Genomic DNA, 18,165 nt, shown 5'->3' on the forward strand with positions numbered 1-18,165 from the left:
TACCGTACGACTGCGATGTGAGCTTGTGGCCTCCTACGTCGTGCTGGGGCCCTGCTACGTAGGGCCTAAGATCATGATCACCAAGCCATTCTTCTCTTGGATTAGTTAGTTCGTCGTTTCTCACTTCACTGCGTACAATTTGTTGGAAAACTTGATGCCTGTCTGGGCGCTGCCTTTCCGCACGATGCGGCCTCGGCCCCTGGAATTGTCCATCCACTGCAGCAGTCCAGTAATCTACACGCCATGAGATATACTAGGTATTATCACAGACGTACTTGGCTTTCCGGCATGTCGTAGTCGCGCTTGTCCTTGAAGATCTCGACGGCGAGCCGCCCTAGCGTCATATAGAACGCCACGTACTTCTTCTTGTCTGGTGGACACGGAAATCCTTTGTACATGGCCAGAAACGTCTTGAAGAAGGTCAGGATATCTTTGTACAACCGCTTCACAGCTAACCGATCCAAAAACGCAGGGATGACCTCAAAGTCCACGGCAAAGTTTACCTACACTCAGGTGTGAGTGTCATGGAACTCTACTGTATCACATACCACAGCCTCGAGTCCTATATCCAGTGCGTCGTCCTTGGTGGCGTCTGGCATCCCCGTATAAAAGTCACAAATAATCTACCACAACAAGGACAGTCTTGTCAGCACTATCGATCACCAAGTTGAAAGACATACTTTGAGCGGCTTTTGCTCCCGCTGCAAGACGGGCACCATTTCCAACATGGCCTGCAGAATAGGTTCATTTGCAAACTTGCGTTGGGGCTGGTCGTTGTCAGCGGTGGACACGGGCGAGTGATACGACCGGTGGAGCTGCTCCATCATGATCTTGAGAAAATTGAACGGGTCGTACGACGTCACGAGTAGCTGGACGTCGCCGCCGCGGCACTCGATGGCTGTGCCATACGGGCTCAAAAATGTCAAGATCACCTCTCGCAACATCGTGGTCGTGTTGTCCAAGTACGGGTACTTCTTGGCGCCAACGAGCGTCACAGCTTCGCAAAACAAGTTGCGGCTAAAGTATCGATGGCGTAGCTTGCCAAAGTTGGGCCGCTGGGGACACGACGAAAACTCGTAGTCCTTTCGTCGCCTCGCTTTGAGTTTGTTCTCATGAGCCACGGCTAAAACTTTGTTCAAAATCACATCCACGTCCGACACCATCGCCGGCGCCGACGCGAGCCCGCTGTCGACAAGATACCGCCGCAAAATCGAAAAGTGCACCCCTGAGCCTTCGGAACATGCCTCCAAACACTTGTAGGCGCGGTGGAGAAACGCCTCTATGGCCACCAAGACATCGTTAGCCATCCATCAACGGTATAAAGGCACCCCACCGATGGCTTGCTGGTCGTTGAGCTCAAGCGTCGACGACAGCTCCTTACTGACTTGCGAATCGGCGTGCGGCGTGGTGGGGCTATAGGCTTGCGTTCGCTTGGCAGTGGGGGACGCGAGGGTAAAGTATTTGCTCGGTTTCGGAATCTCGACATCCTCTTCACGCATGAGCAAGCTTTCCATGCCTTGTTGGCGGACTTGCTTGACTTGAGCTTCCAAGAAAAACTACCCCAACCACCAGGTTCGTTGTTTTCACTTGCGGATATGCATATGCAATATAGCACGTACTTGGTTTGTTTCACAATTGTACAGCAACTCCTGCGCCACCTTGACGGCTTCTTCGAGAATCAACTTGTCCCCCGTGAGCTGCTGCACCGACCGCTGGGCGTCCAGAAAGCGCACTTCCGGCACCGTCCGCTCCCTCACAATTGGTGGTCGCTGGTCCTCCAGGGCTTTTTGGGCAGTGGCCAACGCCACAGCGCCCTTGCTCAGCTCGTTCTCAAGTTCCACCCGCATATTGCGCTCGTTCGACCACGATCTGTGGGCGTCTTCGAGCGCAGACTCCAAGTACCGCACACGTTGCAGCAATGTGTCGTGAATCTCGGCATCGGCGACGGACCGCTCGTTGTGAACGCACAAGAGTTTGTGTTGGTCGGCCAGCCGCCGCTTCATGAGTTTGTAGTTGAAGATCACTTTGCGCACCTTGGCCCGTTCGTACTCGATGGCTTTCGATGCGTCCACCAACGCCACGCGGGTGGCTTCCAACTCTGTCCGCACTTCTCGAACGGCGTCGCTGTCGTGTCTCGCGGCGATGGTGGGGGCTGCCCCGAATGGCATCCCCACTTTGGACATTGGAGGCAGCGAAGATGATGCTGGCGTGTCCAACACATGAGACGTCGAAGCGTTGGGCGAGGAGGTTACATGTGCCACGATATGTGCCGACGACGGAGCTCGGGATGCTGTCACGTGAAGTGACGACTGTAACGTGCCCGTTCTTTGTTTCGAAGTGAAGCAATTGCTGTTGAGCTCGTCCTTGGGGTCGCAAACTGCAAAGTGCTTGTCCTCGTCGTCGCGGGTGGCGATAGACAACAAATCCACCGACTGGTCGTGTACTTTGGACGGTGATGAAAGCAGTTGGATCGAGTGTCGTTGGCGGTTTTCTCCGCTTTCAACCAACGATCTGGTCGGGGGCAAGGAAGGGGGTAGAGGTGTCACGGCGGCACCGTGACCATAGCTTGACGAAGGCTGCGTGGCTGTGTTCGTCATCCTAGCTTCGATGGTGGACTCCATACCCGCCAAGACTCGCTGAATGTACGCCACCCGCTCACCACTGTCTGTATCATCTGACGAAAACGTTACGGTAGCTAATTTGGCGCCAATGGCTTTGATCGGTCTGTGATTATGCATCCAACCGCCCAATTGTTAGTATTCGATGATACGAGCAAGGATGAACGATACCGAGATGTAGTCAAGGCATTGTTCACGATCAGGGTTTGGCAGGTCGTGTCTTGAAACAATTCAAAGAGCAGGACAATCGAGTCTATTGTGGCGTCGTCCGTGAACCCAATGGCTTGCTCCACGACGTCCAGCACTGCATCTGTGCACAGCAGCGGCTTGGCTGCGTCGTTGGCGACCAAGCTACACCATCGTTTAGTGCAATTGGTCACTAGGCGTGGAGGGATACCTGTTGAGAATGGCAACCCCATGGGATTGGATGCGAGCATCCGATCCGTGCAAGTCCATGACTCGCACGACTGCGTGGATGATGGCAGGCGCGATGCCGCCTTGCATTTTGTCGTCGTCGCCGTCGAGGTCGGCCACGAGAAAGTAGAGCAAGTCGGACGACGAAATCGCCAAGTCTTTGTCCTTGTAGAAGCGGTCGAGGGCCGCGAGAACGACCGGAAGGCCGTCGTGGGTCAGGATCGCCACCTTGCAGTCGTCGTCAAACGCCATCAGTTGCAGGAACCGACAGCCATGCTGCTGTAGCGGCAGCACCGTCGGGTGCGCGGCCATGGCCGACACACACAAGGGCAAACTGCCACAGGCGGCCAGCTGCACGCGATGCGGCGCGTCGAACGCGAGCGGATACAGCGCTTGGAGGCCGTGGGATTGCGTGGCGGCGTCCCCGACATGCAATTGCATCGACGCGAGGAGATGCTTCGGGACATCATCTCGCATCAGCAACTTTCGCTCCATTTCGCCCCGACACCCGAGCTTTTTCACCACCTGATGATATTGATGCCATACGATTAGGTACGTTAAGGCAAGATGTCTACCTGGTACGCCAGGGTGTGGACAGTTGCGTGGAATGTGCCGTTAAAGGTGGCGTTCGCAGCGGTGACGACGTGTTTGAGCTGCATGCCGTCGATTTCGGCCAACCGGTCGAGCACTCCTGTCCACCCATCCACACACGCCTCGGGTTGATGCGACTGCGCCAACGACAAGAGATGCCCAAACGTCAGTGCATTCGCGTCATCCTTGTGCATCATCATCATCATGGGGTCGAGATTCACGGACGGCGTGGGTCACCACACCAGCGGCGATGATCGAGGTCGAGATGTGGCCGTTTCAATAACAGTTACATGGATGGCGAAACTGTTTGTTTGGTAGTATTAACTGTCTAATGTGTAACGCTCAGATCGGACGGGGCAAACGGCGCGCCGTGGCCGGGAATGATTCGATCGGGACCCCACTTGAGCACGAACGCACGAGTGTTTTCTTGGACAAGAGGCTGCTCGGAGATCGCCCGGTAGTAGTCTTCGTCGTCGAGGCAGTCCCACAGATCACCTACAATGGCAAGGCGGGTGAAGGCAGACCCTGCAAAATGGATTCCACCTTGGGGGGATTCAAGGAGGAGCGACGTGCATTGGCTGGTATGCCCGGGAGTCTTGACCAGCCGTATGCTGCCATCGATGCCACGAGGGTCATCGAGGGCAATGCCATGCTCACCCCAGTGGAAGAACTTTCCTCGAGTGAACATTTCGTCGCGAAAGAATCGAGCTGTCTCGATGGCGTTCGCTTCAGAAGGCTCCACAGTCGAGTACTTGTTGCGCAGGTTGGCGTCGCCACCAAGGAACTGATACGCGTTGGGAAATGCCGAAAGGCAGCCAATGTGATCCGAATGCCCATGGGAACCAACGACATGCGTGATGTCCTCCGCCGACAACCCTGAGGCTGCGAGCGACCCCAGTAGCTCGGGGAGAGCCCACGCACCTCCCGTGTCGTAGAGAATGTTGAACTTGCCAAACTCAATGAGAGTCACGGAGCAGTCGACATCATGCAGTCCTTCTTCCAGCTCCTCGTATTTCCCCTCCCGCAACAGCGTGACTTTCATTTCTTTCAATGGCATGTGATTCAAGTGATCTTTCATCGGACAAATTAGTTCGACTTACAGCTAATTTGACTTAAAAAAGTTCTCACCAAATCTCATGAAAACCTCTGTCCATGCATGCGAGGTGGTCTCTATAATTTTATATTTTTTGAAAAGGGCGGCAAAAGTTCGGCGTGGGATGATGAAGGGCCTTCCGTCCTTCGACTTCGACGTGCGTCAGGGGTGGGTCGACCTTTCCTTCGCAGACGACGATGAAGACGAAGACGAGGAGAAACACAACTGGGAGTGGTTTCAGATACCCCATGCTGGTCATGCATCGCCGCGCAAAGCGGTTCAGAAGCCGCATCAACAGCAACCCTTGTCGAAGGCGAAACCCGTCAAAGGGAAGGAAGAGGACTTTATCAAGCAAATGCTCAAAGAACACAACGCAAAGGTGAAGAACGCAAGAACTTCGAGCGCTGGTGATGCTCGATACGCAGGACATCAGACTACCACCGGCACGAAAACACACGGTGCACGCAAGTCCTCGTCCGACGAGCGCAAAAGTTCATTGGAGTGTGCATGGCATTCCATCTCCCAGGAAAGCATATCTCGAAAGATCCCCAAGGAGGTATATGTCCTAGACCAAGCTGAAAACGCCAAAGCTGTCGCCGATCCCGATCATGCAAGCAATCGTCGAAAGCAGATCGCATCTCCGGGAGCTGTGATTGCCCCGTCGTCCCTTTCGCATCAATCGCCCGACCCCACGCGGGCCCATCGTGTCATCAAATCTCCCCACGAAGACCTCCAAGACATGCTGGACGAACTGAAGGCAAAGCACACACCCCAAGCCATCCGCGTGGTCACCCAAATCGACACGAAAGCAGCGGTCAAGCGCAAGCAGCCCCTACCCAAGACCGACCACATGGAACTGCAGTTACTCGTGCAGCAGCACAACGACAAGCACAAGCTGCGCCGCCTGTCGTCGTCCCACCATCATTGACTGACCGCCACACCCCAATCTTCCCACCCCTGTAATTTATACATTTATTTTTTTCCGTTCCTTGCCGACCGGCCTACGTATCCAACATACACAGCATGGCACAGCCGCGTCGAATCCAATGGTCCGGCGCTTGCTTGGTGGGGATGTCTAGCGCTACGACAAAGTTGGTCGAGTGGCCAGTGGTCGACAGCGTCCCTGCCCGCGTCGACGTCTTGTACAGCGGACACTCGTACACTCCTTTGGGCTTGTACTCGATGCTGCGCATGGGTTTCAGCCACACGATGGGCATCCGGTCAAAAAGGTCGCCGGGGGTCGACTCGCCGATCCGCATGGTCGTCCGGTCGAAGCGCGCGCCTTCCATAAACAGCCCCGAGATGTAACACCCAAACGCCGGCGGTCCTGTGACACCGTCGACGCCGTGCGACAGCACCTCGCATGTGACGATGAGCGCGTCGATGGCGATCTCATGTTCGCGGGAATACACTTGCTTGACGGCAGTCATAAATCCCTGGGGAAAGAAGAACCCTGGCAGCCAGTATGACTGCGGGGGGCCATCCACTAACCACGTGTGTATCGCGTCGAGTCGCCGGAAAAAGTCTTCGACCCACGAACTCAGCGGCTTGAGGCACGGATACCCCGCGTCCTCCCACTCCTTGGGGATTTTCTGCAGAAGGAACCCCGTGTACATGCGCTCGAGTGCCCCCGACATGACCACGAGCCCCTTGATCGCGCGCTTGAGGTTCTCCAGTGTTGTGTTCATCACGTGCATCAAACCATTGAACCGGATCATTTCTTGGCCGAGAAACACACCGAGTGAGTTGCGGCTACCGCTTGTCTCTTTGAAACTGTCGGCATGGCCGCGGGCTTCGTCAAACATGTCGGGCATCCGGTCCTGGATGTACACCACGAGTTCCATCACAACTGCGTCGTTGTCGCTCGCGTCTCCGCCACTTCCGCCGCCGCCGCCGCCCCCCAGCATGAGCAGCATCGTCGAGATCAACTGACTCGTCTCTTTTTGCTGGAACGTAATGTCGGCGTTCGCGTGCAGGCCAAAGATATCTGGCGCGTCGACCAACGGCAAACTCGTCACGTACCTTCTTGTGTCTTCCAACGATCCCGTCGCCGGGGCAAAGTACGTGTTGGACGTGGCAAAGCGATACGCGTCGTCGAGGAGGTTCTCGTGGAACAGCTTGCGCATGATGGACGAGTTGGTCCGCTTATCCCATCGGTCGGTGATGCGGCCGCCGTACGTGATGTCGGCCACCATCACGTTGAGTGTCACGAACGGCACCTCGTCCTGCTCCTCCAGGTACAGCTTGACTTGCTGCATGCCGGTCTTCAGGTCCGAGTTCATCCACTCGTACGGGATGTTCCACCCCACGGCGCCAAACTTGCGCCGCTCCAAGCACAGTGCATTGTAGAACGCCAGCGCGAAAATGAACTTTTTATACTCACGGGGCTTGGAGCACCCCTCAAAGTCCACGTCCTTCATGTCGAGAAACGTGCGGCCCAAGTTGGCGCGCATGCCTTTGGGAGGTTCGTTGGTGATTTTGATGCCGTTTTGTAAGATTGGCACGGGAAACTTGGCACTAAGCGAAGCTTGACATGAGGGCCAAAATCGCACGCATATGTATATACTTCTTCCAACATACCTCGGCATACTCGTCAACCAGAGTCGGAATTGGGGGTGGATGTCCAGTTCCTTGCTCTTTTCCAAGAGTTGCTCGAGCTTCCCTAGCCAACTGACCGCCAAGTGGCAGTTTTGCAGACACACCCAGTCGCCGGTTTCCCGCGCGGTCTTCATGAGCGCTTCGGCGATCGGACCTTGGCCTTGGCCCAGCGATATGATCTTGAGCCCCGGACCGTCCTTGCCTTCGTTCTTGGCCAGCTCCAACAAGTAGTCTGTAATATCGGCGCCCGGACTGAGAACAAAGATCAGCGGAATGTCTGGGGCTGAGTCCGAGTAGCACCCTTTGAGATCAAACGGCGGCGACTCGGTGAAGAAGGCGCCAGCTTCGCGCCCGACAAACTCTCGCGTGCCAAACACGAGCATTTCCTCTCGGAACACGCGCAGCACCAGCAGCTTTTGGAAATTCGTGAGCGATTCATTCAACTCGCCCGGAATCGGTTCTTGGTGCGGCAACGCCGAGTACAAGATGGTCTCGCGCCACGTCTGAGTGTATTCGACCAAAGATGCTGGCAACGATTCAAATGCGACAGGGTTCACCTCCAAGAGCGTCTCGACTCCAATCCACACGCGTTCGGGAAGCCACTTTGGCTTGCGCGTCGCATCCACCGCGTGCGTTCTACTCAAGACAGCGTTAGCTCCCAACCCTCGTCGCATACCTGCTAGATCGATCAACGACGAGACGACTGTATACATATATATATATATATATACATACCGCTTGGCGCCAATAAGGTAAAAGTTCCACTCGGCCGTGGAAATAGCGTGACGCTGTCGCAGAATCGACGCGACAATCATAAACGCAAACACGACCTTGTCCTTTTCAAACAGTCCGCGGCACACGTTTACAAACATGCTCATGGTGACGTCGTTCATCAGGATGTCGAGCCGGGCGAGCAGGTCGTCGGCCTTTTCGCTCAATTCGAGGCGCATCACAAACAGCTTTTGGTAGTACTGCAGCGAGTACTGGTACATCGGATCCACCAGCGCCAAGTTGGCAATCACAAAGTAAATGATGGACCCGCGCACGGCCACGCAGCGGTAGCCTTCGCGCGTGCGGTTGATTTCGTTGGACGTAATTTCCGCCTCGGACATGCGGGTTTTGATTGCGCTCGACGTGACTTTGCTGTGGCTTAGCGTGTCGATGAGCTCTTCGTCGTCGAGGATGTTGCCCTTGGAGTTTTCCAACATGTACAGAATCTTGTCTTCAATCTCCTTGAGCGCCTTCTTGTCGGCGGCAATCGCGACCGTGAGCTCGTCTTTCTTTTGCTCCAAGTCGGGCCGTTCGTTCCGGACGACGTCCACGAGCAGTTGATCTTCCAGCCCCGTCAACGTCACAGTGAAGTTGATCACGGTCACTTTGATGCACACTTCGGGCATGTAGTGTGGATTCGCGAGCTTGGTCGTAATGTAAAACCGAAACGCTTCCGAGTACGGAATGTCCGCGTCCCCCAAGTGCAGCAAGTTCTGCCCAGATCGCTTAAACACTTGCTTGAGTAATACCGGTTCCAAGCTCGGGTCGAGCTCTTCCTCGACATTTTCAAGCAACACGGGCATGCCGTATCGAATCGCGTTCTCCAACGTCCGCAAAAAGTCCTTTTCTGTCAACTTGATGATTTGCAAGTTGGACGTTTTGTACATGTTTTTGATCCACTTGTTGGCTTGACCTTGGGGGTCAATCATGAGGGGCCACCGACGCCCCATCGTAGCAAACAGTCCATTCTCGGTCGAAAATGCATCCGCGGGAAGCCCCATGATGTTCCACTCGCGCACCACGACCGGGTCGCTCAGAATCCGCTCCAGACTAAAGTTGTTGTCCACGGGCAGGTGCGATTCCTTGCAGAATCGCACCCACATGACTTGCATGTCGGCGCGGAACTCGGCTGTGAATGGCCCCATGTACGCAATGCACCCCGAACTGAGGATCATGTTGCCCACCAAGTTGATCATGTCCAGACCCAGGTTGTCGGCGCATTCCAGCCACCGCCCCTTTTCCTCGCCCAAACTGTCAATCAGCTTCTCCGCGCGGCCGAGCTGCGCCTGCGTCAGCGCCGTCTGCGCCTCGAGCTCGGCTTTTTTCGTCTGCGCTTCCTGCAGCGTGCGCTTGAGCCCGGCGACTTTGGCCAGCACTTCGTTGAGCCCCGTTTGCTTGATTTCGAGCTTGGCTTGTTCCGCGGCCAGCGTGGCTTCGGCGCCCTTGAGCTTTTCTTTCTTTGGGCCAATGTTCTTGGCCACCGAGTCGTACGTGTACATGGCACGCACCCACATGCACAGCGACGTGGCAGCCGACGACACACTGGCGAGGTTTTCCGGCGTGAATTCCTCGTCTTGGACAAACTTGGCCAGTTGGCGGATCGTCTTGGGGGGGATGTTGTCCTTGTCGAATTCCTTGAGCTTGTCTAGAAACTTCATGTCATTGAGGAGCTTCTTGCCTTCGTTCCACTCTTGTTTCGACCCAAAGAGCAGACAAATGGCGTTCATAGTCACCCCCACCATCTTTGGCGGGTTCGCAAACGACTTAACGACCGTGATGTCATCCTTCTTGAGCGAATTCAACGCGCCAATGGCGGCATAGTACGCCGGCATGGCTTCGTCCAGATCCTTTTGACAGTCGTCCTTGATTACTTTGACTTCGTCGGCGATCAAGTTGGCCGCGTTCACGTCCGCTTCGATGAGCACTTGCTGCTTGTCGGCTTCTTCCTGGTCCTTGGTCACTTGGGTCAGCAATTCGGACGTTTCCTGCTGAGACTTGACCAACACGGGCTGCAGCACAATCAGTTCGTTCTTGAGGTTACCGACAATCTCTTCGGTTTCCGCGAGCTTCTTGAGCCCGCCACGGTACCGCGCTTCTTTTGCTTTGACCAGTCCGCGCTGCGTTCGCAACATATCCACGTACAATCGAATCAGCTCCAAGTACGACGTCGGTGTCGTATATGTTTGCCGCTTGAGCTCCTTAAAGTACTTGGCCGTGGCCGCCTCGACACTTCGATGGATGGTCACCGCCATGTTGCACAACGTCTCGACGTGCTCGTCGATACCCAGCTCCTCCGCCGACGCAGCTAGAAACCGAATCGCCACGGAATGCAGCGCGTCTTCGGGCCACGCGTTGAACCAGTCGATCGTACAACAGTTGACCAGCGACGGAAACATGCGACAGCGATTGCGGAACCCGGCGCCGATGGGCGAAAATGCCAGCACAAAGTGCAAGTTTTCCCGAACCAACGTCAAATAATGTGCGATGATGTCTTCCCGAGTGACTTTGCCCATCCCGGCCGCGATAGGACGCACCATGCTCACGATTTTCTCCATTTCGTCGGCCGCGTACAAGTTGGGGACGTCCCCCGTGTTGAGAATGTTGTTGATGTCCTCGAGGAACGACTCGACCACGATTTGCGTGTCGCTGAACAAGAACACCACCGGCTTGGCTTCGGCGCCCGCCACCATGAGGATCGTCTTGAGGTCTTCGTGGAACTCGTCGGCGCCGTACCCGCGCGTGATTTCAATGGAAAAGCACCGGTAGTCGGCCATGAACGCTGCCAGCCGCGTCAGACTCTGCCGACCGCTGCCTCCGACGCCGACGCAGAGGGCGTTGCCTCGTGGCTGCCTCAGAATCCGGCAAATGCGACTGATGTGGTGGATCGCGTCGTTGAAAAACACCAAGTGCATTTGACTCGGAAACGTAATGTTGTACTCCTCCAAGTACTCGAGCAGGAGGCCGTTGAGACGGCTCACGTCTGTCATTTCAGCATACGTGCGATGTTCCCGGGTCGCAAAGTCGCCATATAAGCACGAGTCAAACACGGCGGGTTCCCAGATCAGCTTCAAATGGGATTCTAACAACGTCGAGCACGCCGCGTTGAACCACGCGCGATCTGTGGCGTCAATCAACCGATCCCGAAACACCCGCGCTTCTTCATGTAGCCACAGCCGCACGAGTCCGTCCGCCGTGGACGCGTTGGCTTTCTTCACCATGAGCACGCCTTGAAACACTTTGGACAAGTCCCGCAGGTTGAACGTATAGTGCGACTTGGACGGCGTCGGCAGCAGCTCCGCCTCCACGCGCTGGTACAATTCCACACTGGCCGTGACGATCGCGGTGGACATGTGACTCAGCGTGGGAATCTCCACGTCGAGGAAGCCACTGAGGATCGACACAAAGATCTGGGTCATCGCGTCCGCCGACAAGTTGGGGATCCAGCACATGTGGAAGTGCCGGATGAGGCGCGGCGTCACGTCCGACCGGCCGCCCCCCGGTGGCGCACACGCGGCTGCAAACACGACGTTGATGACGTTCTTGAAGAACATCTTGTCCATGTCGTAGAACCCACCGGAATCGATCACTTGGCGGAGCAGTTCGTTGGGCGGCTGGGCGCCGTACACTTCGAGCGCCGGCATGTTGAGGTCGTCGATGAACATGAGCATCTTCTTGCCATGGGGGGCCCCAAGCAAGTTTTTGCGCTTCTTTTCCAGCTTGAGTTCGAGCATTTCGTTCAAATTCGCGGGTTTGGTTTGGGCACTGTAGCCCATCGTGGACGCAACAAACGAGTCGGTCTTGGTCATGTCGTCCAGAAACGACTGGATGATCACAGACTTGCCGACCCCGGTCTCGCCACTGTACAGTACGTGGTGGCCATTGGACATGAGCCGCTCCAGCAGAAATCGGAACCTCGTCGTGTCCTGCGTCGGCACGAGCATCGCAAAGTAGGACGCCTTGGGGTCGTACGTAAACTGGGGCGTGCGGTGCACCCACGACACCCACGTGGCATTGGTGTCGTCCACAGCGTAGTTGTACACGTTGTCCACGGTGCCGACATATTCGAACAAATGCGCAAGTTGCGTGAGGCAGAACTCATGGAACTTTGGCCGGGACGCGTCGTCGATGTTGGCGCCGACGCTCCACGACAGGGAGAAGATGAAGTACATGCGTGCAAGCGAGCCCATGTCGGCCCCGTTGCTGGCCGTGCTCGCGACCACGGATGGCGCCGACAGGCACGACGCAAGCAGGTTCAGAAACGACTGCATGAGGTTGCCGTTGTTGCTCGGCACTTTTTCGCGGCACTTGGCTCGGACAAACTGAATCGCCACCGGTACGTGAATCTCGACCAGTTCCAGTACAATGGTTGCGAATTCGGTCGACAGGATTTTGTCCAACACGTTCACTTTCCACGTGCGCGCGAGTGAGATGAGCCCGACATGGACTTGCTCCATGTACACCATGCCGCATCGACTGACGGTCGCGGGGGAGGCCACGCGCAGGTCTTGGACTTCGAACAGCATGTGCAATGTGGACGGAAGTTTGATGCGCTCGCTGTTAGCCAGACACAACGTCTTGTTATCGTCCAGGACAGTGTTCATGTTTTCAATCCAGACGGCATCCACGGGCCCGTCAAACACGACCCAATTCCGCGCGTCGCTTTCGCTGGCTTCAGCCACCGCTTGCCGGACGAGTTTGGGGACCAATCCGTCCGTCCACTCGGATGTGAGCAGGTTGAATTCCCCGTACAATTGGCCTGCAGAAATGCTCTTGGGGTTCAGAATGAGGCGTGTGACCACCTTGTAAAACCCGTCGCGATCGACGACACCTTGCTCGTGCAGTGCCGTCAACGCTTTGGCCAGGATTAGCGCGTTCGTAGACTTGCCGCTGCCAGCCTCGCCGACCAGCATCATGCCGTGGCGGACCAACTGCGTTTCGTGCACTTGGATGGTCTTGGCCACAAACGAGTTGACTTGTTGCAGATTGAGCACCGCCAGCTGCGTTTCAATCGCCTTTTGCAGCACCCCGTAGTCGACAAACGGCACCACCACACCTGGAAACAAGTCGCTGATGATGCCACGAAACAGCGGCAAGTCCGCTTCGAGGAACTTGGGGACGTTTGAGTCCCGCATCGCACGAATGAGCAGCAGGTCCTCGTGCGTCTCGGGCCACTTTCGCTTGAGCTGCCCCGCCGCCACGAGCACCGACTTGACGGCGCGCATGCCAAAATCGTAATGGTCCTGCTTGGACAGCTGCTCCGACGACAGCGAGTACAGCTGTGTCATTTTGTGCGATAGCGGTAGTGCGTTGGCAAACCCTTCGGAAAACAAGACGATTTCCGCAATGAGGCGGTAGTCGGGTACCATCATGGCAACGGGTCGGAACAGCGCCTTGAGGTTATCGGGTAGTTCTGTCCGCCCAGCGTACCCAGGGTTCATCGTGATGAACACGCCAAAGCCAGTGTTGAGTCGAATGAGCTTTCCTTCAAAGTCAAACTGGTCGGCGTTGCAAATGATGGCCTGTTGAATGCACAAAACTTGCTGGGCAATCACACTGAGTACTTCAATATCGATGCGGTTGAACTCGTCAAAGCAGGCCCATGCCCCGGCTTGGGCCAATCCCGAAAAGAACCGCCCCATGATCTTGTAGTCTAACCCGTCCGAGCAATTGAACACGACGCACTGCACTGCCAACGCCTTGGCCAGATCTTTGGTGGTTTCCGTCTTGCCAGTGCCGGCGGGACCAGCGGGGGCGCCCCCCAGTCTCAAATGCAACGCCCCCGTCAGTGTCATGTAGCAGATATCCGTGAGCGGCGTGATGACCAGCCGCGGCGTGTTGCCCAAGTACTCGTACGCGTACACAAACCGCGTGTTGGTCTGTCGCGCGACGCAGTTGTTGATCTCTTCTTCCCAGTAGTACCGCAATTGGCGCGTCCATTCAAAGTCCGTGAGGCACGACACCTTGTTGGCGCACAGCGAACGTACCACGTCTCGCGCGTGCACGTCGATGGTGATGAGGGCCCCCATGAGGCTTCGCTGCAATTTGGTCAAGTCGCTTCGCACCAACACGACCATGCCGTCGATCTGCTTGAGACTGAACGCTAGGAACTCGTCCAATGCCTGTGCGTTTTCATGTCGCTCCACTTGGACGATCGCGAGGCCGACGTTGCGCGTCCAAAACACTTGGTCGATCATGATGATTACCTGCGACGGAAAGGCAAACAGCCACTCCTTGCGGTCGATCGCGTGTTCCACGGGGTACGCCTTGAACGACGCGTACGACTCGGTGTACAAACTATCGCGCATAGCTTTTTCGACCTCGAGCAGCCACATCTCCACGGGCCCTTGGGCCACGACGACATTTGGAAACGTCACGCGCTCGCCTTCAGCACTCACCATGGCCGTGATGCGGTTGCTTGGGGTCGATTGCCCCGGCAACGTCTCAAAGTGGACCGACTTGATTGCGTCAAAACACTTGCTCAAGTGGGGCTGTACGGCGCGGGGGTCACGGGTCTGGCTCAGGATTTCAAGCAATTCGTCATTGGACAAAAAGTAAAACCGGGGAAACGCCATGCGCTTGGTTTCCAAGTAGTCTTCGAGCGACTTTTGGATCTCCTCGAGCAGCTGGTTGGACACTTTGAACTGGTCCAGCATTTCGGAGCCGTTCTCGACCGCTTTGAGCACGGACGGGTCGTCGTTGGTACGAACCATGGTCGTGCGCCAGTTTTTGTCCACCAATTGAAACTTTTGAGCTTCAATCGGCAATTGCTTTTGAATGTCCTCGGCGCAAAAGATCGTCTCCAGGTACATCCAGTTGCGCTGACAGGTCACCCACTCATCCAGCGTCTCGGACAGCAGCGCGAGCTTCTTGTTCCACCGGTCGACTTCGTCTTTGACGCCCAGAATGAACCGCGACCCCATCATCGTCTGCAGCGTCACTTGGTTGTCTTCGAGCAGCATCAAAATGTCTTCCAATCCCCCCAAGATGAACATTTCCTTGGAATCGCGATGCGGGATGCACGTAAACTTGGTTTGTTCCCATCCCAGCTTGATCTTGTTCAGCGACGCTTCGATCTGCGCCTCACCAGAGGACGTGGCCGAGATTTCACTCACCAAGTCCTTGAACTCGAAAATGTCGTACGCGATCAAGTTGTCGAGTGTAAACGCAATCCCGGGGTACCACGGTTGGTTGAGCGCTTTGAAGATTTTTTCCCAGTGCCGGTCCTTCATGCTCGGCGACCCGAGCTCGAGAATCGTGGGGATTTTGAGTTTGAACTCGGCCGCCTTGTCTTTGAGTAACGCCGTCACGTCGTTGCTGAGCTTCTTGTGCATCGCATACGCGTCTTTAAACGCTACGGCCACATCCTTGGCAAGTTCTTCGACTTGAATGTCCGCGAATGGATTGTGTAGCACGTTGCGCTGCTGGTCGTTCCACTTGTCCACGGCTGTCCACAGCGCTTCCACCGTGTTGTAGTAATCCATCGTTGTTGTCAAGTTGACATAGTTGTACGGGTCGATATTGAACAGCGTTTGGTATTCCGAGTACTGCTTGGACAGCTCCTCGAGTTGCCCCAGACGTTGCTTGACCACGTCCAGCTCGCCCAGCACGATACCCGTCTCGTCAAAGTTGGTCGCGTCGATAAACGCACCCGTTTGCAGTTGCTCGTTCAGTTGCACCGTTTGTTCGTCCAATCGAGCAATGTTCGAGTCGAGTTGCTGCGTCATTTCACTCAACTTGCCGTGGATGTACACGTCGACGGCGTCCGTTTCTTCCTTGTAGCTTTCCTGGACGCTTCGCAAATCATCTAGCTGGACCATGTCTTCGCTGCTAATGCGCACGCCGTAGTTGCCCAAGAGACGGTACATTTCGTCGACGACGTTGGTGTTTTTCACAAGGGCCTTTTGCTTTTGCTTCAACCCTTGCACGCGCTCGACGTGCGCCGCAAACTCCTTCAAGTGCTGCGGCCGTTGGCTCAGCATTTGAATGCGCTGCTTGTACTCGCCCAACTGCAGTTTGCACTTGGCGCGGGCTTGGTCTTTCACAAGGCCTTTCATCGCGTCCAGCTTTGCCGCGGTCATCGGAATCAGGTTTTGCTTTAACTTGCGGCTCTCGACGTGCAAAATGCCAATCGTTTGGCCGGCGCGCATCTTTTCTAGCTCTTTTTCCCACGTCGCGATCTGCAGCATGTCCGCCTTGAGCGACGTCACCGTGTGCGTGCGCTGCGAGTAGTCGCTTTCAAAATCCCACTGCTTGTCGTACTCAAAGATGGGCCGAACGCTGTCAAATATCTTGACGTAGTCGGTGGCTTCCGCATAGTCGTTTTGAATCTTGGCAACCAAGTCGGCGCGAATCGACTGAAAGTCGACGCTGTGGGTGATCGTCGGCCCAATGTGGGGCCCGTCTGTAATGGCGTTGGCCATGTACTGGGCAAACGGGCGCAAGTAAATGATGCGCGACACCGAGTTCACGGCGCCGACAATGTCGTCGGTCATACTCACGACGATCGCCTGGATCTGCTCACACGTGGGCGAAAACACCGTGTCCGTGTCTCCAAAGTGGATCGTTGTCTCAAACAACCCCGTCTTGCGCGGCGTCTTGGACAGCTCGGCGAGGAATTCGCGGCAACTCGCCACGGCCAGCAGCACGAGGTTCTCGGTCGTGATGTAGTCGATGAGCCGAATGAAGTCGCACAACATGGACGCTTCTTCCGCCGCGCGCTTGAGCAGCTTACGGCGCTGAATCTGTTCGTGCTTTGCTGCGACGATGGACTTGGTCTTGTCGGCATGCACGGACACGGACAAGTCGTTCAGGTCGTCGTTCTGGTGCGCTTGGCGGGCGAGGTTGTTGACGTCGGCGCATACTTTTTGCGCAATCGCTTGCAGTTTCTCGACACACGACTCAAACTGCTTGGACGCGTCCGTGCGCTTTGTCGCTTGGTACTCGACGAACGCGCTGGCTTCGTACGTCTTTTGCGCGCGAAAGTCTAGCAGCAGCACGCTCTGTAGATCCATCATGACCTTTTTCACTTGCAACAGCGGCGTCGAGAAGCTGTCCTTGCCCAAGTACAACGTGTTGCACAGCTGCTTGCGCTGGCGGCAAAACAACTTGTACCGTACGCGCGTGCTCCATGCCATGAACGCTTTGTTCACGAGGTAGTACTTGTAGAAGCGAAAGTTCGTGAGCACGTTGAACAGCGTTGACTGGCGCATCCACTCTGCCAGCGCGATGAACTCGGACGGCGACCCCGGTTGGATGTGCACGAGACCACTGGCCGACATGGTGAAGTGCTCGGCCTGCGCGTCGCCAGGCAGCACGACCGTGAGATCGTACGGCCGGAACAGCAACGCCGATTCCGCTCGGTTCAAGTGCACAAACTTGATTTGGCTGTTAGAACCGTTGCGTGCAAAGAACGAGATCGCGTCCTCGCCCGTGTGCAGCCCCGCAGCGCGAATGAGGCCTTCGTCAGTGGTTCCGTCAAGAGTTCCATGTGGCGACGGGACGGAAGGGTGTGAGGATGCTGAAGGATGCAATGTGTCTGGCTTTGACGGAGAGCGGACGTCGTCGCTTGTCGGTTCTGGAACGTCCATGACCAGAGACTTTCGGAGGAACTCCAACGACGACGTTGTCTTCTTGGAAGGAGAAGCTGCAGACACAACGGATGTTGGAACTGGAGCAGCGTTGGCATTGCCAGAAGTGTCGACTGGCTTCTTGCCGACCTTCTTGTCCTTGGGAGGACTCTTGAGAAGGGAAATTTCTGGGATTTTCTTGGGTGATCGCGCGCCTTTTAGTGAGGTCTTGGGGTGTGGAGACGAAAACCCGAGCGAACTCGGAGGTGCAGTAGGTGTTGCCGGTTGCTTTTCTTCCTTTGGGTCGACAAACTGAAGGTCGTACTTGGTGTCAAGGACCAGCGAGTACATGTTCTTGGGAGTCGGGGGTTTCTCCTTCTTGTCTGGGTTGTCCACGACGATCCGCAGTCTCCGATTGGGACTGCGTACGTCCATGGTGACGTTGAATTCGCGGCGCTTTCGTTCTTTGCAACAGGCACAACTCCAAGCGTCGGTTCAACCCGTTATAACCACC

At 55.9% G+C, this 18,165-nt stretch overlaps 4 protein-coding genes across 6 annotated transcripts; 1 reads left to right on the top strand and 3 right to left on the bottom strand.

The window, feature by feature from the left end:
• Positions 1–35: 35 nt before the first annotated feature.
• Positions 36–3,897, bottom strand: H257_04331. Of its 2 annotated transcripts, XM_009828775.1 has the most exons (9): positions 3,608–3,897; positions 3,016–3,557; positions 2,790–2,969; positions 1,620–2,724; positions 1,334–1,556; positions 681–1,279; positions 549–623; positions 276–503; positions 36–234 (listed from the first exon to the last, which is right to left on the bottom strand). In XM_009828775.1, exons 1-9 carry the CDS (start codon positions 3,827–3,829, stop codon positions 121–123), a joined length of 3,288 nt encoding a protein of 1,095 aa, XP_009827077.1. In that variant the 5' UTR covers positions 3,830–3,897; the 3' UTR covers positions 36–120. The 2 variants fall into 2 exon arrangements, with proteins under 2 accessions (XP_009827077.1, XP_009827078.1); XM_009828776.1 differs by having other exon boundaries at positions 36–503.
• A 17-nt stretch (positions 3,898–3,914) lies between these two features.
• Positions 3,915–4,747, bottom strand: H257_04332. Of its 2 annotated transcripts, XM_009828778.1 has the most exons (2): positions 4,167–4,747; positions 3,915–4,118 (listed from the first exon to the last, which is right to left on the bottom strand). In XM_009828778.1, exons 1-2 carry the CDS (start codon positions 4,699–4,701, stop codon positions 3,952–3,954), a joined length of 702 nt encoding a protein of 233 aa, XP_009827080.1. In that variant the 5' UTR covers positions 4,702–4,747; the 3' UTR covers positions 3,915–3,951. The 2 variants fall into 2 exon arrangements, with proteins under 2 accessions (XP_009827080.1, XP_009827079.1); XM_009828777.1 differs by having other exon boundaries at positions 3,915–4,747.
• Positions 4,748–4,822: 75 nt separating this feature from the next.
• Positions 4,823–5,703, top strand: H257_04333 (hypothetical protein). The gene has a single exon (XM_009828779.1). It carries the CDS (start codon positions 4,841–4,843, stop codon positions 5,642–5,644), a length of 804 nt encoding a protein of 267 aa, XP_009827081.1. The 5' UTR covers positions 4,823–4,840; the 3' UTR covers positions 5,645–5,703.
• On the bottom strand, positions 5,562–18,144 carry H257_04334 (hypothetical protein). The gene is made up of 3 exons (XM_009828780.1): positions 8,050–18,144; positions 7,297–7,950; positions 5,562–7,233 (listed from the first exon to the last, which is right to left on the bottom strand). Exons 1-3 carry the CDS (start codon positions 18,084–18,086, stop codon positions 5,718–5,720), a joined length of 12,207 nt encoding a protein of 4,068 aa, XP_009827082.1. The 5' UTR covers positions 18,087–18,144; the 3' UTR covers positions 5,562–5,717.
• Positions 18,145–18,165: the final 21 nt, after the last annotated feature.

Source organism: Aphanomyces astaci (assembly GCF_000520075.1).
Source record: "Aphanomyces astaci strain APO3 unplaced genomic scaffold supercont1.7, whole genome shotgun sequence".
Taxonomy (NCBI): domain Eukaryota; phylum Oomycota; class Saprolegniomycetes; order Saprolegniales; family Verrucalvaceae; genus Aphanomyces; species Aphanomyces astaci.

Excerpts from the sequence above, each read along its gene's own strand:
- H257_04334 (XM_009828780.1), bottom strand. The coding sequence starts at position 18,086 with ATGGACGTACGCAGTCCCAATCGGAGACTGCGGATCGTCGTGGACAAC. Across the intron at positions 7,951-8,049 it reads TACCTTATTGGCGCCAAGCG|AACGCACGCGGTGGATGCGA; the intron begins GTATGTATATAT and ends TGTCTTGAGTAG. Across the intron at positions 7,234-7,296 it reads TGGTTGACGAGTATGCCGAG|TGCCAAGTTTCCCGTGCCAA; the intron begins GTATGTTGGAAG and ends AGCTTCGCTTAG.
- H257_04333 (XM_009828779.1), top strand. The coding sequence starts at position 4,841 with ATGATGAAGGGCCTTCCGTCCTTCGACTTCGACGTGCGTCAGGGGTGG.
- H257_04331 (XM_009828775.1), bottom strand. The coding sequence starts at position 3,829 with ATGATGATGATGATGCACAAGGATGACGCGAATGCACTGACGTTTGGG. Across the intron at positions 1,280-1,333 it reads CAACGACCAGCAAGCCATCG|AGGCGTTTCTCCACCGCGCC; the intron begins GTGGGGTGCCTT and ends TGGTGGCCATAG. Across the intron at positions 504-548 it reads ATATAGGACTCGAGGCTGTG|GTAAACTTTGCCGTGGACTT; the intron begins GTATGTGATACA and ends ACCTGAGTGTAG.
- H257_04332 (XM_009828777.1), bottom strand. The coding sequence starts at position 4,701 with ATGAAAGATCACTTGAATCACATGCCATTGAAAGAAATGAAAGTCACG.